This window comes from Euwallacea fornicatus, chromosome 37, assembly GCF_040115645.1.
Source record: "Euwallacea fornicatus isolate EFF26 chromosome 37, ASM4011564v1, whole genome shotgun sequence".
Taxonomy (NCBI): Eukaryota; Metazoa; Arthropoda; class Insecta; order Coleoptera; family Curculionidae; genus Euwallacea; species Euwallacea fornicatus.
The window spans coordinates 898629-919180 of NC_089577.1; the positions used below are offsets into that span (position 1 = coordinate 898629).

At 43.3% G+C, this 20552-nt stretch overlaps 8 protein-coding genes across 13 annotated transcripts in view; 4 read left to right on the forward strand and 4 right to left on the reverse strand.

The window, feature by feature from the left end:
• Positions 1-243: 243 nt before the first annotated feature.
• LOC136349397 (uncharacterized) lies at positions 244-883 on the forward strand. Its single transcript, XM_066300922.1, has 4 exons — positions 244-364; positions 420-501; positions 560-664; positions 718-883. The coding sequence occupies exons 1-4, from the start codon at positions 346-348 to the stop codon at positions 812-814; spliced, it is 303 nt and encodes a 100-aa protein (XP_066157019.1). The 5' UTR covers positions 244-345; the 3' UTR covers positions 815-883.
• Positions 852-3158, reverse strand: tan (C45 family peptidase tan). The gene is made up of 7 exons (XM_066300915.1): positions 2774-3158; positions 2085-2279; positions 1930-2037; positions 1572-1806; positions 1283-1520; positions 1042-1235; positions 852-991 (listed from the first exon to the last, which is right to left on the reverse strand). The coding sequence occupies exons 1-7, from the start codon at positions 2861-2863 to the stop codon at positions 897-899; spliced, it is 1155 nt and encodes a 384-aa protein (XP_066157012.1). The 5' UTR covers positions 2864-3158; the 3' UTR covers positions 852-896.
• Positions 3159-3448: 290 nt separating this feature from the next.
• On the reverse strand, positions 3449-5346 carry LOC136349391 (cytosolic non-specific dipeptidase-like). Its single transcript, XM_066300914.1, has 6 exons — positions 5169-5346; positions 4944-5110; positions 4124-4891; positions 3904-4070; positions 3598-3849; positions 3449-3545 (listed from the first exon to the last, which is right to left on the reverse strand). The coding sequence occupies exons 1-6, from the start codon at positions 5201-5203 to the stop codon at positions 3498-3500; spliced, it is 1437 nt and encodes a 478-aa protein (XP_066157011.1). The 5' UTR covers positions 5204-5346; the 3' UTR covers positions 3449-3497.
• Positions 5347-5439: 93 nt separating this feature from the next.
• Positions 5440-6379, forward strand: mRpS2 (mitochondrial ribosomal protein S2). The gene is made up of 2 exons (XM_066300919.1): positions 5440-5645; positions 5699-6379. The coding sequence occupies exons 1-2, from the start codon at positions 5534-5536 to the stop codon at positions 6343-6345; spliced, it is 759 nt and encodes a 252-aa protein (XP_066157016.1). The 5' UTR covers positions 5440-5533; the 3' UTR covers positions 6346-6379.
• Positions 6380-6465: 86 nt separating this feature from the next.
• On the forward strand, positions 6466-7933 carry Syx17 (syntaxin 17). Its single transcript, XM_066300916.1, has 6 exons — positions 6466-6719; positions 6775-6970; positions 7025-7175; positions 7226-7328; positions 7461-7531; positions 7585-7933. The coding sequence occupies exons 1-6, from the start codon at positions 6546-6548 to the stop codon at positions 7835-7837; spliced, it is 948 nt and encodes a 315-aa protein (XP_066157013.1). The 5' UTR covers positions 6466-6545; the 3' UTR covers positions 7838-7933.
• Positions 7934-8229: 296 nt separating this feature from the next.
• Ubc7 (ubiquitin conjugating enzyme 7) lies at positions 8230-9160 on the forward strand. 2 transcript variants are annotated; one of them, XM_066300921.1, is made up of 5 exons: positions 8230-8417; positions 8476-8557; positions 8611-8729; positions 8785-8916; positions 8969-9160. In XM_066300921.1, the coding sequence occupies exons 1-5, from the start codon at positions 8375-8377 to the stop codon at positions 9091-9093; spliced, it is 501 nt and encodes a 166-aa protein (XP_066157018.1). In that variant the 5' UTR covers positions 8230-8374; the 3' UTR covers positions 9094-9160. The 2 variants fall into 2 exon arrangements, with proteins under 2 accessions (XP_066157018.1, XP_066157017.1); XM_066300920.1 differs by having other exon boundaries at positions 8240-8417; positions 8776-8916.
• On the reverse strand, positions 9157-12445 carry LOC136349387 (uncharacterized). 2 transcript variants are annotated; one of them, XM_066300909.1, is made up of 8 exons: positions 12148-12445; positions 11894-12080; positions 11537-11811; positions 10982-11468; positions 10541-10930; positions 10322-10489; positions 9723-10265; positions 9157-9668 (listed from the first exon to the last, which is right to left on the reverse strand). In XM_066300909.1, the coding sequence occupies exons 2-8, from the start codon at positions 12035-12037 to the stop codon at positions 9576-9578; spliced, it is 2100 nt and encodes a 699-aa protein (XP_066157006.1). In that variant the 5' UTR covers positions 12038-12080; positions 12148-12445; the 3' UTR covers positions 9157-9575. The 2 variants fall into 2 exon arrangements, with proteins under 2 accessions (XP_066157006.1, XP_066157005.1); XM_066300908.1 differs by having other exon boundaries at positions 11894-12100.
• Positions 12446-12999: 554 nt separating this feature from the next.
• The window catches only part of LOC136349373 (titin-like), a 44681-nt gene continuing 37128 nt past the window's right edge, over positions 13000-20552 (reverse strand). For 2 of the 4 annotated variants that reach the window (XM_066300879.1, XM_066300881.1), the window contains 15 exons: positions 20339-20514; positions 20126-20282; positions 19866-20071; positions 19589-19774; positions 18851-19541; positions 18737-18795; positions 17167-17329; positions 15714-16010; positions 15248-15542; positions 14994-15194; positions 14801-14941; positions 14594-14746; positions 14301-14421; positions 13653-14211; positions 13000-13584 (listed from right to left, as the gene is read on the reverse strand). In XM_066300879.1, coding sequence (XP_066156976.1) covers positions 13172-13584; positions 13653-14211; positions 14301-14421; positions 14594-14746; positions 14801-14941; positions 14994-15194; positions 15248-15542; positions 15714-16010; positions 17167-17329; positions 18737-18795; positions 18851-19541; positions 19589-19774; positions 19866-20071; positions 20126-20282; positions 20339-20514 — 3818 coding nt within the window. In that variant the 3' untranslated portion in view covers positions 13000-13171. The remainder of the gene's footprint in view (positions 13585-13652; positions 14212-14300; positions 14422-14593; positions 14747-14800; positions 14942-14993; positions 15195-15247; positions 15543-15713; positions 16011-17166; positions 17330-18736; positions 18796-18850; positions 19542-19588; positions 19775-19865; positions 20072-20125; positions 20283-20338; positions 20515-20552) is intronic. The other 2 variants (XM_066300880.1, XM_066300882.1) reach the window with 2 other exon arrangements.

Below are 20552 nucleotides of genomic sequence, written 5' to 3' on the forward strand. Positions count from 1 at the left end.
TTTATATTTATACAGGATTTTTTCTAAACGTGCGACGTAACCTTAATGAGATATTCCCTGGGCAAAAGATTTAAAGACGCATCACGATAGTTTCATTGAGCAATTTAATTAAATGGCCCTTGGAACGTTTTTCTTAAAATTAAAAAAAAAAGGATTTTTTTTTTCACACTGTATTGACTGAAATTTTCATTGCGTTTATTCACACATGTTGAACAAAGATAGTTAGATGTTCCATTGCGCAGCTGTTGAACGTCACTTACACGCAAACGTCAAAATAAACCCTGACGTGTCCTATAAAGAAAACATTAAATTTACCGCTTTAAGCCCTCTCTAAAAAGCCAAACGATGGTGTATGTAAAGAGCGGTAAGTCTTCTCTTCTTTGCTACATTACACAATTAATAATTCAACCCTCTCTCAGACGGCACCGTGTGCTATCAACCTCCGATCCACGAACGTGTGCTGAGGTTCATATTTGGGGCCTTTTCCTTCGTTATTTTTTTGTATGCGTTAACTCTTTTATCTTATAGCCTTACTCTTATCACTTGATCTGTTTTACAGCTTCAAATCTTTAGTGGGCATGGAAACAAATAAAAGTGGTGCTTCAAGGAGTGGATCTTCATTCTTTGGTGGAGGCTCTGGAGGAGGTGGCAGTGGTCCTCACGGGTAAGTTGGTGTGTTAAATCTTAAAGGTCTTATTATTATAGGTGAATTCGTAGACCTGGAGGAGGCCCCAAATTTCGGACCATGCGAGACGTAAATCCACCAACGGTTAAAGGAGTGGGAAGTTGTCCTGGCGGAGGTTGTGGGATGTAGGTTTACTTTTTGTGACTTTTGAGGTAATTTAAAAGCATTTAATTTCATATTAATATATTATTATTATCATCCCAAAGTCTTATTATTGTACTTCAATGGGCAGCACCACCAGTGGTTTATTCTCCTTAGGATTATCAGCATATAAGGACCAAGTTTTCTTTTTAATATTGAATATTCCTGCAAAGTTTTGCAGTCAGAAAAACCCTATATTTAGGCTCAAAACCTACCAACACAGATTGTCTTAACATACTGGGAATGTTGATCCCTGAATACTGGATGTATAAGATGACTTTGGTCACTCAGCATTTTCCTTAAATCCTCCTCAGTCTTAGGGATGGGGTAAGTATTAAAAGCTTCCAAGCGGGCCACACTGCTATCAATCATGTGTTTGTTAGTTTCTTCCGATTTTAAGTGAAGATACCTTAAAAAGCCTAAATAGAGCTGATTATTACAAGGACGAAAGCTTACGAGTTAGCATGATAACTGTAGTTTCCAGAATCAATCAGCATGACATCTAACTCAGACTCATCTCCCTGATCCGTAAGAGTAGGAGCCATTTCGATGTTATAAAATTTCCCTGGTTCCTTGAGGAAGGTTACATTGAAGGAGCAGCCATCACCAGCTCCCCCACCTGAGTTTTGCATAATTTCCAGACTTTCTGAGAAGTTTCTTGTTGCAAGCAAGGCTCGGGCAATGAAGTGCCTGGCTGCAAGTCTTTGTTCAATCTTTCAACAATATAATAAGCCAAAATTCTTACGTGTTTTCCCAGGCTTCAGCCTCTTAGCACATAAAGTGTTAACTGAGAACACTAGTCCATGGTGATTGTAATTCATGGTGTACCCAGGCAAATGCCCTGCATAGCATAAAGAGGTAAATTTCTCCTCTTGAACGCCCCATTTACCCTGCGGTTGGTCGCTGATAATATGCGCGGACACGAAATAATAGTGATTCAAAGTGGCAGCCAATGCGTCCTCAGTATGGCCTAACAGCTCCTGGTATTACAAGATTATTATCCTTGATTGAGTATTAAAACTAATCCTCAATCAAGGCCGAGTGAGCTTGGCATTCCGCATTCCGCAGATCCAATAAAGATAATTCAATTAGTCAATTATTACCTGATCTTCGTGGTTGACGCAGATGGTCGAACAACCCGTGGGGAGGTCACTAGTGGGCTTCTTTTGGGCTGCGGCCAGAATTATGTCGTCCATGTGCAGCAGGAATAGCTACAATATGATGTTATACCTTGTCGTGTTATTTTACAAATAGAAACCTTGTGAAAGGAGACTTTCGCCCCATCAGCGATTCCTTCCAGCTCCTTTACATATTGCGGGAAATCAATTTTGAGGTTCTCCAGGGTTTCATGGTAGCTGTTCTTGCCTGCAGGACTGGAATAGGCCTCCAGAAATTTGGGAAGGGACTCGGCTTGTTCCAGGAAACTGTGTATTAAACCGGAAAAAGTGCGGCCCTATTGAAATATTGATTCGTTAAGTCGCTATGATCTGAAACGACATGAAGGTCGAATTCTAATTACTGTTATGTGTAATTACATGAACGATGTGCAAATTCCAGTTCGTTGATGACAGCATTAAAAAGGCACGATATAGAGTAAGACGTCTCTTTGGGAAAATAGGCATACTGCCGTATCTCGGCGCATCATTGATAATGACCGAGTTAACTCAGCATCTTTGCTAATGCATCAACATTAGTGTCTTTCAAGGATGACTGGTGTGTTAAGCGCAGCTTTAATTGAATGCCATATGGGGCGTATGACCACAATTAAAATTATGATAATTGCAATGATGGACATTGATGTTAGGCAAGTAGCTACGTACTCAGGGCTGGCCTTAGAAAGCCTAATGCGTTGGGCGAAATTTTGGATAACCGTCCTTTTGCCATTAAGAAAGTCCACTGCCTTTGGCCGACATTTCTCCCCTCAGCACCGGGACTGTGCATACTTACCACATCAAATCCGACCTCGTAATGAGTCCCCCTGGTGTAGATTATGGGGATACAGTTTCTTCTGCTCAATTTCGGCTCTGTGGGCTGCATACTCGTCTTCAAAACTCCCGTTTCAAAATCGCGAAAGTTTGTAAAATTTTCGCTTTTTTGCCACGTAATTCTCGGAGCGAAGCCGCGTTATCAGCGTATTCGAAATTGAATGATTCTATAAAAAAGGCTTCGAATCTAAGTCGATGTTTAAGTTTGTTTGTATTAGCTGCGTTTCAAAAACTGAACTGAGACTTATTTGAGGCGAAAAGTTGAAAATAACCGCGGTCCAAGGTTGGCGCGCGCAAGCTACCGCGAGAATAGTTATTGACTAAACCCAGTTTAAGGAAAATAGGTCTGTTTATAGGTTCTGGCTGTGTGATTGATAAGGAAGCGAACAACGTATATACATAATTTCTTATCATTCGCGTATCTCATAGTCTTTTACACATTCAAAATCCTTTGAATAAAGATAATTCGTTTTTTTGTGTTTTTAATGTTTGTATTCTAGGGTAATTATATGCAATGTTAACAACTGCACGCACGTTGCCAATGTTTTTCAGGGTTTAAAACTATGCAAAATCCATACACTAATGTCCTTAATCTCAGACCTCCTCACACCTCATCGCCACTATCTAGACACTCATCTCCGACTTAAAAAATATACTTTTATTCAATAAAAACTCATAACATTCAATTACTTCAACTGCGACACTTCATACAAGTAGGCGGCCAGCAGCTTCACCTAAAATAATCTTTGTTATCAAACATATAAACCTCTCCAGTAAAACAACAACCCCTCCAATATAATTCCGTATATCTAGTTTCTCGTTTTGGGAATGGGCTCCGTCGTCCCCGGCGCCTACTGGAAGCAACAACACATTCTTGCCTGTCGCCTGCTGCAGGGTGAGAGTTACAGGAATAGAGCCCCCTTCTCTGGTTAAATCTGGATCCACCTCATACACGTGTCTGGTGGCGTTGATGGCCGCAGTATAATGGGGATGGGAGGGATTTTCGGTCCAGGGATGACCTCCGTCGGCCATATAAACCTGTAATTTTTAATTTACATTTTCCAGGGGGTCACTGCTATGGCTGTGACTGACCCTCATGTGATTGGGGCTTTCCCGCTTCTCCCAAAGTTTTTGTATGTACTTGCACACACACTCTTCCACTGCCTCTGGAGTTTGATTGGGTACAATTCTAATAGAAAATTTCCCCACTACTTTAGCAGGAATCACAGTCTTTTGACCAGGTTCACTGAAGGCTCCCTCTAAATTCATCTTTTGGTTACTAGGTTTTTGATATCAAACAAGAAAAACTTACCAATTCCATGCAAGGATAGAGAAGGATACCGCCAGCGGTGCATTAAAATCTTCTCTTTAACCTCATCATGCATCAACTTTTGGCAGTGCACATCTGCCCGATATTCATCAACATCAAAATCAATTTTCTCATATATTTCTTTCTCATTCTCAGATAAAGGAGTCACATCATCATATAATCCTTCAACAAGTATGTTTCCATCTTTGTCTACAAGTCTGCTCATTAAATGTACTAGGTCAGTCATGGCTTCATGGACTGTGCCTCCATAAATACCACTATGCAAATCTTTCCCTGCACCTGTCACCTCCAAAAAGAAATAGCAAATACCCCTTAAACCATAAGTGATGCAGGGCTTGTTCCTGCCCAACCAATAATTATCAGAGATGCACACATAATCCACTGAAGACAGGAATTTGTCTTTTTCAGCCATGAGAAGATCATCAAGGCCCTCACTGCCACTCTCCTCCATCCCCTCAAAAACGAACTTCAAGTTTACAGGCAAAGTTTCTCCTATTTCTTTGAAAGCTTGAATGGCATGCATCCAACATAAAACTGGGCCTTTATCATCACTAGAACCTCGTCCAAAAAGCTTTTCATTTCTCTGAGTCAATTCAAAAGGTTCACTGTCCCAACCATCAGACAAATGGGCCGGTTGAACGTCCAAGTGTCCATAGACAAGGACAGTCTTTTTTGTTGGGTCTGTGCCAAGGTGACCAAGAAGAATTGGAGGTAAAGGAACTGTAGTGCCATCAGGAAACTGTTGGTTGCCTAGATTTGCTGTTATTACTGACATTATTTTGATGAGAGTAAGGGCACACACCAAGTGGTCTTAGCTCAGTAGTGGCCCCAAGGCCTTGAAGGTGACTTGAAGCCCACTCCATTATTTTGAAAACCTCCTGGCGAGTATGCGGCCAAGCAGAGACAGATTTGATAGCTACCGCTTCCCGGAGCAGGTCAATGTAGGTCTGTTTTTTGGTTTCTACGTGTCTGGATGGGATTATTGATAATAGATTTGGTAAGTATGGGGACTAGGAGTGGTACTTACTTGAATAATTTGATAAGCATAGCTGGTACGGCCATGGTTGGTTGGATTTTGGATACTATGTGTATTGGGGTCTTGTCTGCGACTAGCTTTATCGGTTAGGAAAATTAATTTAATGGAGATTAAATGATTTTGATGTGTAATACCAAGGAAATGTTTCAAAAAAGTAGCAACAACATAACCTAAGTTGTTTGACGTTTTATTTCAGCTATGTGTCAATTGATAGAATTATATCTCTTATCCTTGTTTTTCTATAATAATTAACAAAAAGGGCACGATATACGAACTTAGCGCCATCTCCATAATGCATTTACCGCATAACCTCACAGGTTATATTTCCCTAAAACATTTTTAAAAGTTAGAAAAATATGATTAAGCTTAAAAGGTTGCTTCTCTGTCCTGAAAAACTCGTCCCCTCTTTACGCCTGCTCACCTCTGCTATTGCTCCTCAATCAGCGGAAACAACTTCCACAGAATTCGGTAAATTCGCATCCAATATTCCGTCGACATTCACCAATTTTACCCACTTTCAGTCCAATTGAGCGACTCTACCAAGAAGGAAGTTTTGAAGCACCCCGATTACTTCAATGTACATAACCTCTTTACAGTTAAAGATCTGTTTGAAGCCCGAATTCATTATGGACACCGGGATGGGTCTCTGGACGAACGAATGCTCCCCTACATATATGGGTCAAGATTGGGACATATAATCTTTGATTTGGATAAGACTGCGGAATACCTCAGACACGCCCTTAATGTGGCGGCCCATATAGCCTATCTAGATGGAGTTATATTGTTTTTGTTGCGCTCCCCACAAAATGCTCATATGGTTGAACGCTATGCTAGAGAATGTAGAGAATTCGCTCACACTCGGTTTTGGAGGGGGGGCGTATTTACCAATGCAGAGAAACAATTTGGAGCTGTAACTCGCCTTCCTGATTTGTGTATATTTTTGAGCACTTTGAATACAATTTTAACTCAGCATACTGCAGTGAGGGATTGCGCCAAAATGAGCATTGCCACCATTGGAATTGTTGATTCAAATTGCAACCCCAACCTTATTACTTATCCAGTACCTGGAAACGATGACTCTCCTTCTGCTATTGAGCTTTATTGTAAGCTGTTTAAGGAAGCTATTTTGAGAGGGAAAAACAAGAGGAAAGAACATTTAGGGCTTTAGTTGTAGTGCATAAATAAATATTGAATTTGTATAATACTTTTTTTTATTTTGTGTTTGTGAGTCTCCTCTGCTGGCCTTGATTAATAATCACAACTTATCAGTATTGAGGTTATGTAACAATGGACTTTTGAAGTCTGACAGCTTTGTTCCCACACAAAACTGAGTTTTTGTTTACAAATATCATTCATGTCGCACAATTTATGTTACAACTGAAACATTCCTTGAAGGAACAGTACAAAATGGCTTCGATACCTAACACGAACATCATAAAACAGCCTCTAAAATACCTGGAAATACCCCTAAACAAGTTTTCTGACGAGGTGATTCCGCATCACCAAAAGGCCTTGGAGCAGCACAAAGTCAATGTTCAGAAGGTAATAACGTGCCTGTAGGTAATGATAAAGCCTTAATTTCGTCGATACTGGGCAGCTGATTGCTGTGAATGATACCAAGCAGCTGGAGAAAGAGATTAAGGACAAGAAACGGTCTATAAAACAGCTGAGGGATTTGCTGTATGAGTTGGACACCTTGAGGACTCAAGTTGAGGATGATGGTTTAGATGCATTTGATACAAAGACCATGCCTTTAAGAAGCAGTATTTTGAAGCTTACTAGAACTTATCAAGGTATGTTCAATGAAACCCTTCAATGTGGCAAAATTAAACTTTCTGAGTTTATAGAATTGGAGAATAGAGTAGACAAAATGACACTCAAGAATGAGCCTTCTCCTATGTCATCACCAGATGATAGAATCAACCCTTTTGAAGGGGCTCAGGCTATACAAATCCAAGAAGATTTAGACAGCTTAAAGCTGCAGCAAGAACAAGCAAGGTTTGTTTAAATTTATGGTATTGAAATATTATTTATTGGCAATTATTTAGGCTGAATGGTGTCCAGGAAATACAAAAGAAGTCTGAGGATTTGTTGGAGATCCACAAGGATTTGCGCAAACTAGTCAAGGACCAAGGAGAGCAGGTGGAAGAGGTAATTTACTATAAATTTGATAGTTGAAGACAGTCTCAAGGTTTCTTGCATGGTTCTTGACCTATCTACTAGAATTATTTAATAAAATGTATGAGCAAATTGGACAATATTTATGCATTTGTTGCTCCTTAGGTTGAAGCGAGCATCACTGCAACCCAAGATAATGTCCAAGCAGGGTTCCTAGATGTTGTCAAAGCTAATAAGTAATAACAATAATTTTAAATCAAAGCTATAAGATTAAAACTCTTACTTGTAGGTTAAAGGTAGCCACTTACCCAGCAACAGGTGCTTTTGTAGGATCGCTCATAGGGGGACCTATAGGTTTCCTGGCAGGTATCAAAGTGGGGGGACTAGCAGCTCTTGGCTGTGCAGTGGCTGGGTATATGGGGGGTAAGCTGCTAAAACGACAAAAAGACCTGGATATTAATGATGCAGATCATGTAATTAACAATGAGAACAATGAAAATCATACTGCAGCTGTGGAGAAGGTGGAGAAAAAGGAGAATTGATGCGTGAGGCAACTGGAGATGTGTGATTTGTTAGAATTTTTAAGGGAATTGTAGTTTGTGGCATATATATTGAATAAGATCGTTTTTAGATTGCAAGTTTCACTTATAAGTAAGTTATTAATAAACATAATGTGAATGAAATATAAATGAATAATGACTCGCGGGTCGAATACGAGGGTGAAATGCGATTTGGAAAAATTAAACGCTACGATTATCAAAAAAAAAATGAATTCAGCCCACCTCGGAAGACCACACAGTATATACTATTAATGTGCCTAGTTTTTAAACAATTTACATACCCATGGCAACAAAGTATTATGATGCCGATTCGATTACGCTGCTATCTTAGTCACTCGCACATGACTCTCATAACGAAAAATGAAATAAAAGATACGATTATCGCTGTGTGACATTGATAGTAATAACACATCATAACCTCAAATGTTGTTTGTTATGACTTTTGTTTAAATTTATCCCAATTTTTTACTTTCTACAACTTTTATTAGAGTACTCGAGTTTTTTAAGCTCTCCAAATTAATGGCAGGCTCTGCGCTAAGGCGCCTAATGGCCGAATATAGACGTGAGTACCTGTACACCTTCCCAACTCAAATACAAAATCTTTTTAACCTCGTTTCCAGAGCTCACTTTAAACCCCCCTGAAGGCATAATAGCAGGTCCCACAAATGAGGAAAACTTTTTCGAATGGGAAGCTTTAATAACGTAATTAAAATATCTCAAGAAACAATTCTGTACCTAAACATTGTTTGGATTAGGGGCCCAGAAGGAACTTGCTTTGAAGGAGGGGTGTTCCCAGCCAGGCTGACTTTTCCTCCCGACTATCCACTTAGCCCTCCCAAAATGCAATTCACCTGCGATATGTTCCACCCAAATAGTAAGTTGATTTTAAATGGTGTTCCTAAGTTATCAAGGAATTGTAGTTTACTCAGATGGTCGGGTATGTATTTCCATCTTACATGCTCCAGGGGATGACCCTATGGGGTATGAGTCAAGTGCAGAGAGATGGTCACCAGTGCAAAGTGTTGAAAAAATACTACTTTCTGTAGTTAGCATGTTAGCTGGTAAGTAAAGGCTGTAAGTGTTAGTGAATTAGGATACTTAGGGGAGTTTTAGAACCCAATGATGAGAGTGGGGCGAATGTGGATGCGGCCAAAATGTGGCGAGAGAATCGTCAGGAGTTCAATGATATTGCTGAGAAGCTAGTGAGGCAGACATTGGGGATTCCTGCAGGAGTGTAAAAGTTGGGATGAAATGTGTTAATGGAATTTAAGAATTATTAAATAAATCATGTTCTTTGTTTTGCAATTATTATTTTTTATTGTTACCAGTAAAAGATCGAAATTAATAGTAGGAATTGGTGGTTTTGGCCTGAGGCTTTATAGCTACCAGATAGTCCTAATTAAACAATTTAAAAAATAATAAAATTTGATAGGTTCATTAACAAAAACATCCATAAATAGTTATATTTTAACAATTAAATCACAACCTACTTATGTTCGAATACGCCCTCTATCTAGGAGAAGCCTTCTAGGATTGTGCGCTTAGTCTCCTCTAAATTTCTCACTAACGCCCCTTGGGGCCTAAAAGATCTACGTCGATGACAACGTTATCATAATTAAAAATAAATTAAATCACATCAAACTTTGGTGTAAAACTTATCATCTAATCACTTATATTTACATACCCTGCGTAAGACCGAAGTCATGGCAAGAGTCACAGCTTAAGCTAAAGACTGCCTCCCACTAGAATTATTAGTATTGAAGACGATATACTCGTTGGCAGGTACTGTACTGGGCCGACTAATTTCTGTAATCTAAACAGATTTATTTACCTTACTTAGTGATATTGAAATAAAGGCATTACTTACCGGAGGGGCGAAGCCCCTCAAACTGCTCTCTCTTGAAGAACTGTCCTGTTCATCAAGGGGCAAATCACTGAAGCGCTCTGAATAATAATGGGGGGTGTTCAGGTAATCAATCATACGCCTCGGTAAGGGCAATGCCGGAATCAAATCTCTGCGTACGTTCTTGTGAATAATGAATCGGCACATATGCTGTAAGCTCTGCACCTGCTTGAACCTGGAGAATGGGTGGAGTAACTGCACACGGACAGGCCCAATCACCGGCCTCCTATGCAGGAAGAACAAATAGCGCCCGCTGCGTGAGTACTCCACCGCATTCTCAATGAATTCGACGATTGTTTGAGACTTAAATTTGGTGCAACTGCCGAAGCTAAAGTTGCCCTGGAAATGCTCTATTCGTACATGGCGTACACTGTTGTTTAGTTTGAAAGTAAGGGAGAAGATGTAATGGTCATCACTGCTGTCACGTACTATGAATGAGCCATCTGGCTCATTAGACAGGATTTTTTCTGCAGATTCACTGGAGAGAGGTCCCCAATACCATCCATACTATATAAGTTTCAATTTTACAATTTGAACTTGCAATTAAAAGCAACTAAACTTACATCTTTGACCCGTTGAATGCTTGTGGCGAAATCTAGGGCATGCTCGTCCGCTACATCGCCTGAGAGGGGTTTTTTGGGGGGCAAAGGAGGCAGCGCCCTATTGCTCAAACCATTGCCAAAATCATCTGAACAAATCTTCTTAGGACTGAGCTTAAACTCTGATTTGTCCTTTAAAGTGAAGAATAAATACAAGTTTGTCACAAAAAGTATTTAACAAACCATTTTCTCCTCCACGGATAAAATGCGTCTGAACCTAAAAATGTTGCACAAAGCCTGTTTAAAATTGAAAATTTTCCGCCTTTTGCCCTCTTTCTTAACAGGAGAAATCAGGCCTCTAGGATCCTCACAGCTGTCCTTCACTTTCTTTGTCTTAATATTGATCAAGAATGGGGACTTTTTCGGTCGCTGTGTATTATTATTGCTTTTTGAATGATTGGATAACATGAAACCAGCCATGGGACACCCCTTTTTCCTACAGGTAACCTCCAAGGTTTCACTAGAGTCTGAGCTACTCGAATAAAGTGACTGCAAGTAGGTGCGCACCTCCTGCAATGTCATGTGAATGGGTTCGCCAGCGACGCTTCCTGAGGTACCCGCGACACTGTGACGCTGCAATAACACAATTAATTCAATAACCCTTATTGAAACAAATAGACCCACCTGTCCCCTTCTGCCACTCCTAGATCTACAATTGTTATTGTGCAAGTTCTTTTTTTTGGCTAAAAGGCCCTTGTTGGGTTTAACCACATCCACTGGTAAAGCATAAACGTCGCTGTCGTAGGGCACATTGTAGAGATCGTTGATTTGGTTAGAGGACAATGTGTCATGGGACACTGCCTGGGTGATGAAAGTTGAATCATCCACTGGCCTTGAGTATGCCATGCTTAAAGAGTTGTGAGAGGAGCTAAGGCGCGAAGATCCTCCTAATGACGAACGGGAGGATGGTCTTGGTGTGTGACTTACATAAGGGGAGGCTGAGCTGGCTATGTTGGGTTGATGAGGGGTAGAGTAGGTCATATATGACAAGGGACGGGTGAAACCTGCAGGCAATTCTGGCAAAGGTCGTATGGGGGGCTGTTTTTGGTTGATAGTGCGTGAGGGCAAAGGGGGAGGGGAAATAGGATGCTGGAATCTTGGAGAGATGCACCTAAATTCAACAACATAAAAATGAATTAGATCTGTGTTCTGTGATTAGCACCAACAGCAAAAGACTACCTGGACTTGCCAAAGCAACATCCATCTTTAAAATCCATCATTACATGCTTTAGAATCTGGTGTGAGAGCCGATCACAAAAAAAATCTACAATGGGAGAAGGAAATTTTGGCTGATCCTGGAACTCCAAAGGTGGCTCAATTGGTGAAGTTGTGTGATTTAAATCAGTCCAATTTGGACCCTTTTTAAGGGTGTTAAAGTTCTCACCACACATGATGTCAGACATACCGTCCAGAGAATCGTCTTGGGAAAGTGACTTTTCTTCACAGTCACTATCCTAAATAGTTATCCCCAATCTTAATACAAAAATCGTACACCACTTTCATGCAATATCAGTAATTTTTTTTTTTTAAACTTACCTCAAACACAAAACATCTTTGTTCGCTTCTGCTCTCAAAGCTGGTTTTCCCACTAGAATAAGATCCGTTGGTTAATAATAGGCCACTGTCGTCGCTCAAAACAAAAGGTTGAGACCAGCTGGAGCTCGAAGGGGGCGACTCCATAACTCAGAGCCTCAGGGCCCTTTGGGGGGTGCCAGGACTCCTTCTAGAACAGTAGGACAGGGCCTTTTGTTATTTTTTTGGGTGTGTTTGTCCTTATCAATACAACTTACTGTACGTTGGGCTAGACATGTTACCAGTTCAAATCCTCGCGGATCTGAATAATTTTAATAATTGGGCAGTTTAAATGGAAATCGGATTAAAGGAAACCACTGGGTTTCTTACTTTCGGCACGGATTTTCTCCGTTACCAGCGCTGTCACGCCACGGGAAAACACGGTCTTTGTTAGAGGAGGACGCGAGTTTCATTAACAACGAAGCGCTAATTAGTTTATTTACATTTCAAATTAATTTTGCCATAAAATTAGGGACAAAAACCACGAGAATGAATCACTCTGACACTGACATTTACGTCAACGGCTGTCCGTGTGAACGCGTGCTGCCATCTAGGCCTCAATTTTTGGTCTTTTTTGCATTCCGCCTGGTCAGCGCCGCAGAGGGAGGAAACGGTCGTTTTAAAGTTGCATTCAATTGTTTTTTGCAGGTGTAATGGCAACTCACGGTGCCGCAGTTTTTGGTAATTGTGATTCAGTATTTAACGTTTAATTTAAGCAATTCCAGTAACTTCGTATCACGTATGTCGCGATGGATGTCCGTATAATATGTAAATTACTCTGGCGCTTGCGAAATTTAAATAACGGGCGAGTTTTGCAAAAGAACCTTCGGTGGGCGGTGAGCCGTTAATGTGGGTCGTCGACATTAAAGTTTTTTGGAACATCCTGTATTTGAGACTGTTTCATTCACTCCATTATAAAATCAAGAGTATCGTGTTTTCGAGAAAATCACGTAAGATTCAACAACGTCGCTTCGGCTAGATGACATTTTGACAGTGACGCTCTGAAACAAGTGCCAAACGCGGCATTCATATTTATTTATACTTTTCCTTAGTTTACAAAAATACTCAAATTACTAAAATATCTCATTTATTTAATGGCATTACCATATAATATCTCTTACATACAATATTCACAAAAATATATTTTTAGGAGGATACACTTCAGATACAACACTTCAGTTACAATTAAAACAAAAGACTATATTACAGGTAACACTACTTTAGTCCAACTGCATCAGGTGGTCAGTTCTTAGGGGTCTTCCAGAAGGCGGCGGCCCTTTGAAAGCCCTCGTTGCAGCCCTTCCGCCGCATCACCGGTGATCTCGCCCTTAATTCAGGGGTATTGACTTTCTCCCTGTTGATCACCGCCTGGGTTTTCCTCAGGAGGCTCGGGGAGGGGCTGCGAAAACGCACTGTATGTGGAACCGCCGCCTCCTGGTGCCCGTTTTCCAGATTTCGCACCAACTGGTTGATTTTTGGTTCCCGACTCCTTCCCACTGCACTAGAAGACCGTCGAACAGTGATTTTGGGCACCGGTTTGCTGATGCCCTCCGGGCTTCTTTTGTCGAATTTTTTAATAGTGTCTTGCACGCTGCGGGAGACGTAATTGGGCAGACGCTTCAAGCTCTCTGACGCATGTGGCACGGGAGGTTTAGCTGCAAGAGAGATTTCAAAATAAATGAAGTGTTGTTGCACTCAAGAGGGAAATTAAATGAAAACTCACACTTACTAGCTGCCACAAAACACTCAATTTTACCCTCCAATCCGCGTCCGTTAGCTCCGTCGCTTTCCTCAGAACTTGCCCTCAGATTTCCGCTCGTTAAGTTGATACTCGCAGACGATACATACGTTATTTTGTACTCCCCCTCTTCGTTTATGGGGAACTTCTTGCCCATTAGAGGAGTAGAGTTGCAACTGCCCGCCGAAGTAGCGTGAGTGTGCGTGGAGCAATCGCTAATGCCACTGTCACTACGCTCGCTGCATGCTCTGGTGCGCACCTCCTTCTTATTCTTGTGCTCTTTGGGCAGCTGCGTGAGCACGTCCTCCTCTCTCACCTCTTCACTCACGACCTCCTCACCTTCGTCATTTTCATCGAAAGATTGAGCAATAATACCGTTTTGGAATTTGGTAATCAGTTTCTGCTCTTCCAGACTGCCTAAGCGCGGCACAAGAACTCCACTGATGGAGGTGCGGGGTGTGCTCGGGGCAGAATTGGCACTATTACGTCTGCTGTTGGACAGGTTCGTCATACGGCCTAAAGCCCGAATTGCGTTGCCTGTTTTCTAAGCGACAAACCATGCATTGAATACAAAAAGAAACGGCAAAATAAGACAAATAAAGCGCATGCTCTGGAAGGAGGCAAGGGACTTACCTGCCACTTGCGCCGGATGATAAATTTCTTGAGTTTGTCCGTGGAGAGAACGACAGTCTCTTGGTGGTTGTCCGGGTCTAGCCAGACGTGTCTAAGGCAGTGGTCTGCAGATATTCTGTCCCTAATTATGGGGAAAAGGCAATGGTTACATTAGAATCGGGGTAAAAGGGGTAATTACGGTCGGCAGAGGTCAAAATTAATTGGAGAAGAAGAAGAGGCGTTGCAGAAAAATTAATGTCTCTGGAGTCTCCTACTACTTCCATACGTTTTTTTTGTCAAATGACTAAACTTACTCTTTTCGCTTGACCAAAAGGGCGCCGATGAAGTCCCTGGCGTCTTGTGAAACGGCGTCGAAAGCCTCGTCATCAAAGTCATAGTCGGCTCTCGTGATATTAGCGAAAGTTTCCGAGTCAGTGTCTCCCATGAAGGGCGACAGCCCCGAAAGCCTGTCGCAATAAGTAACCTGCGTAAGCTACCTCTGAAACCTTTTTGCAACTTACAACACGTAGCAAATAACTCCTAATGACCACATGTCGGACTCCACCCCTATAGGTTCGTAGTTGATGATTTCCGGAGGGATGAATTCGGGAGTTCCGAAGAGGACCCTTACGGGTACATCAGGATTGATTTTTTGGGCCAAACTGTTGAATTGTTTATAATCCGCCGAAGAGGGGAATTCGATGAAAAACTTACCCGAAATCGATGATTTTGATCTCGTGTGAGGTGCGAGTGTGACACATGATGTTTTCAGGCTTGAGGTCCAAGTGCACTACGCTTTGTGAGTGCATGTAGGTCACCCCCTCGCATATTTGCCTCATGAACAAAATACAGTCTTTTTCGGTTAAAGTAAAATCGTCTGCTACGACCCTCTCGAAGAGTTCACCGCCGGAAATGCTTGAAAAATCGTTGTTGTTAAATATAATATTTTAAATTAAGTGAAAACTCACTATTCCATCACCATAATCATCTCCTTGGGTAGCTCAAATGCGGCGGCCAATTGCAGCAATTTCTGATGTCTCAGAAGGTTCATAATGTCTATCTCCTCTTGGACCTTGTCTTTGTCCTTTTGAGTACGGCAGCGGATGAATTTGGCTGCAAGTTTGCGGCTGCTGGATCGGTCCACCACTTTATGAACCACGCCAAAACGTCCTTTGCCCAATTCCTCTTGCACCTCATAGCGCCTCTTGAACTCCAACCCTTGCTCTGTGGCCACCGGGCGGTGTTCGAAGGAGGAGGATTCGTCTTAACAACACAAAAATTTGAATTCACAGAGGTAATTTTTGAGAGAACTTCGCTCACCCATTAAACTAACTTAAACACACACTAAAACTGAATGAAGAGGAATTTCTGTAGTTAAAAACTCTTTAACTTATCGGAAGTAAACAAGATACGGCTTTAAAGTGAAGCACTTACTGTGTTCCTCCAATTGGACGATATCGGACTCGTGACTAGGCCCACTGAGGCCGTGGACGTTAAAGGCGCGCACTCTGAAGACATACCGTCCCCCCGGCTGCAGCCCCACCACAGGGTGACTCAAATAGGGGCAGTCGTCCACGGCTGTGGTCCAGATATCGCTGCCGAAGAGGGAATACTCCACGGTGTAGCCCTGGACTTTTTTGCCCCCGTCGTAGGGGGAGCTGCTCCACGCCACCACCACCGAATCCGTGAAGGCTGTGATGGTGGGAGTGCCGCTGGGTGGGTCTGGAGGACCTGCAATTGAAGGAAAAAGACCTCCGTCTAATTCGGCCTGGTTCGAGAAAATTGCGGTCATTGGGGAGTTAGTCAAAAAAGAGGTTTTGAGGCCATCTCGGGTTAGGAGGAACCCACTAAATACACGAAGATCTCCAGTACAACGGTCGGTTCAAATGGGACAGATGCATTTCGTCAGTGATATTGTGGTTTTCAAGTCGTGGAGGATGTGTCTTATTAGTCACAAGTTTCAAATGGCTAGAAAGGAAGAAGTCGAGGCGGGTCAGATCCGGTGACCTTATTGGTCGTTTAATGGTCACTTCTTCCGCCATTCCGTTTGCCGGGAAATCGACGATTGAGTCGCTATCTTACTGGGAGAAGAGATGTACCAGCCCGTCGGAATGGTATTCTTTGGATTTTCTTGGTCTGTGCCATTCGCAAAGGGTTCCGAATAGAAATGTCCGTTAAATTTTCTCAAAGAAGATTTGGTCCAATAATAGCATTTTCTAAAATGGCTCTGCGGGTACTGACTTTTTGCAGAAGTTGTGTTTGTCCTTTTACGTGCGTTGCCATTATCTCAATATCTATAATTAATGTGTTTGTTTACACACCGATTTTAGAAAAAAAAAAAAAAATTCCGTCAGTGAGGTACGTGAGTCGCTCCGGCCGCCACGATCTGCTTCCAGGAGTTGTGAACAGTTTGATTTTTGTGGGGAAAGAATTTACCCACCCATTCGATCATGTGCTCACGTCCGATGGGTTCGCATTGTTTCTACGTTAAATCCAAAAATTCGATTTCATTGGAGTGGTACGATGAGTATTCGCGACTGAATATTCCGGAATTGTTGACGAACGCCGAGAAGGTTTCAGCATTTTTCGTCGAAATTCCCAACGATTTCAATATCGTGAAAATCGTCTATTAAACGGTCTTAAGAAGATTGTTGGATTCGATGGCAGTCCGCCTCGAGAAAGGGGGAAGGGGGGATTTCGCTACGGTTCCTGCCCTAACTTGAGTAATCCGCATTTGGGGCGAAAAAAACGTGCGAAACCGCCATTCACCGCTCGCGATTTTAATTACGCCAGCGGCCTAACATTTAAGCCGTATAAGGAATATAAAGACATGTTATCTAAAAAAAATTATTTTGCAACGACTGGTGACCTACAAGTGGGTACTCACCTTCTACCGAGACGGAGGCGTAGTGACTCGTAGCACCACCGCTGTTCACCACCGTGACGTCATATTTTCCACTGTCATCGGTGGTGATGTCCTGCAGGAGCAGGCAGGAGACGCCATCCCCGGAGGTGATGCTGGTGCGCTCGTCATTCCTCAATTCTTTCCCCTGCAAATTCATCTCTTCCTCAAAAGAACACCACTTTACGACTGAAGAACACGCAGCTTTAGTAAGTTTAAGTATCGGTTTCATTGTCGCCTATTGGTTTACCATGTGCGTCACAACTTTTTACGCTCCGAGAAGCTCCGCGACGCAGCTTATATATCGCCATATTAGGCCTAATGGTTCTTCCTTATGGAGGTTTATGGTTCTACGCATTTCGTGACAAAATAGAAACCTACCGCCTTAGTCCAGCGGACCGCAGGCTCCGGGTGCCCCACATAAGTCGCCTTGAGCAGGACTCGGTCCCCGACCAGAGCAGTGGTGTCCTGCGGGCCCCTGATCAATCTCGCGGGCAGCTCCCCCTGGACGGGGGGCTGCGGTAATTCGCACTCCACTGGCATGGTTCCGAGGCGGTATTCGAGACAGCTGGGGTGGTACCCAGCGGTCGCGGAACTCAAGCAAAACTCGACTGACGACGAACAGCACCGTGACCTGTCAGGCATCGGACTGAGCAGCTGCGGGTACCGAGAATGCGAAGAATTCCCTGGCTATGACGTGTGGTACCACTAGTGGTACAGCGGCACCGGGATATTTTGACGATTGTTTTCGGTCGGAGGTCACGCGCCTTTATCAAAGTTTACCTTTTCGCGGTAGTACCTTTCCTGACGATGCGAAATGACAGTGCGTAAACGACGGATTGTTATTATCGAGCAATGGTACCGTCTGCCTTATTTGGACGAAAAGAGAAATTTTGTTTTGCGTCCGCTTCGTAAATTCCCATCGTGTTTACTGCCGCGGGTTCACAATTATCGAATTAGTCTACAGGCCTTAAATCTGGCCGACACACTGTAGGGTATTTAGTTCAAGAACCACATGCCAACCTAAATCTATCCATAACGACCGGTAGACTTCAGTTTTTAGAAATTACCGAGGAAAGAGTAACCGTTACGACATCAACGACCACCGGGAAATTACATCTAAAATTTGCCGTGAAAGAGTGAATATCTAGCCATTAGTTCGATAATGTCTTGACATTCGGAACTGTGGAATATCCCGTAATAACATCCGTGAAATTCAAATTAAAGGAAATTTCATATGATCATACCAAATTCGGACGCGACATCGCGAAAACTCCCAAAAGAAATCGGCCATATTGAAATGAAAATCATGGAAAGTTTTCAAAAACGGTTTTTTTACATTGGTTCGTCGATTTCTCTGACATTCCGTACTTCCATTAAAAAGTCGTTTATCCTCCATTTACTAGATATTTTCAACCAATTGAAAGACTTAATTTCCTTAATTTACTCGTGTGGCATGGCAGTTTTGACCGACTAAAAGGGTCAATTATTAATGATTTATTGCTATAATGACTCATCTCATGCGAAAGTTTCTAATTCCAATTTGCTCTCTCACCTTTATGCCTCCTCTCTCGCTTTCCTCACTAACACCCTGCCCCTCCTTTTCAGGCGACTCTAAAATCAATAACCTCCCTTTAATTTTTACATCAAGTTGTAACCGAAAACTCACCTTCGCACACTCTGAGCTGACACCTAGTGGTGGCCTCTCCAAAGAGACTGTAAACCTCGCAAGTATACCTTCCGGAATTCTCAGCCTTCACTTCGGCTATACGCAGCCTGGCCACGCCGCTCTCCTCTTCAACCTCCTGCTTGAATTCTTCGCAAGGAGGTAACAAACACCCGTCCTTCATCCACAGGAAATCCATGGTCCCAGCCCCGGCCACCTTCACCTCCAGTCGAACCTCGCTTCCAGATTTAATCTCGAGAGTCTCTGGCAGGCGGCCCACCACCTCTGGCTCCATTCCAACAACCTCGAGAAGCATGGAAGTTTGCGCAGTTCCATTGATGTTGGCAGCCACGCAAGTGTATAAGCCGCGGTCCACGAGGTCAACGCTGTTGATTTGCAGAGAGGCCTGACGGCCGTTGTAGTCAAAACAGTATTTTCCAGAAGCTTCCAGAAGGGTGCCGTCTTTGTACCACCTCAGATTGGGAGGAGGAGTGGCCTTGATGTCGCAAAACAGTCGCGCCCTAGAACCGTATCGGGCGGACGCCCCCAAGAAATTACTACGGGAGTAGCTACTGTAAGAGGATTTGGGCGAGAGGCTCCTGGCCCTCACTCCGGAGGTGCTGTACGTGCGATGGGCGATTACTTCAAGGCGTGCAGAAGCCTCTACTCGGCCCACATCATTTTCCAGAACCACCTAATTGCGTACCATTACTACCTATAGTCAAAGAGGTTTAGCGGTACCTTGTATATGCCCGAATCAGCTACTGTAACATTGCGAATCTCCAGAGTGCGCAAGTCCTCCCTCTCGATGATCCAGAGTCGGCTGGATGGCATCACCTCGTTGCCATCTTTGAACCATTTCACCCATGGGTCGGGGTGGCCGGCGACGGCGCACTGGAACCGTACAGTCTCCCCTTCTTCGGCGATCTGAAGTTATTGTGTCGGTTAGGATCGGAGGAGTTAGCCCCGTTGGTTTCAATGCATTTAGTGATACAGAGTAGTTCAGGTTGGTCATTACCCGATTGTGAGGATATGCATAAAACTTGGGGGCAACGGCTCGAGTCAGTCTGCTTCGTGGCTCCACTGTAGGAGCTTCCCGCACCCTGGGGGAACTCCCTCTAATAGGCGTAGTCCTGGGGGTGGATGTGGGCGTGGCGGCTCCGGCAAACAAGCTCGGAGGACGCTTGAGCTGCGTGTTGAGCAGACTCTCCCTCTCTTCGGGTACTAAACATTGAAAGTGTTAGGAAAATACGCCCGCAACGCCGAAAATTGGCTTACTGTCGACTACAAGGCAGGCAGAGGTAACTGCCGAGCCTAGGGCGTTGTAGGCCACGCACGTGTACTCGCCCTCGTCATCAGGGTACGTTTGAGATATGCGAAGGGTAGCTTTGGACCCATCGAAGTCGGCGCTGAAGTCACCTCCCAATCGCACCAGCTGTTCCGGGAAGCCACCATGAAGAAACACGGATTCGGGAGGGGGGCAAAACTTACCTTTCCGCCCTTCTCCCATCGCACGTCCAACTGGGGCTCGTTGGGCGCAAAGCTGCACTCGAGGGAGACCGCGTCACCATCGCAGCAGCGCAGATCGCGTAGGTCTTCCTCGACAGAGGGAAGAGTTTGCACTCCACCGATCTTGTTTCGTCCCGTCGCCAGGCTTTGGGGAGGTTCTGGAATTCCATCGTTAAAACCTTCCACGAATTACCCC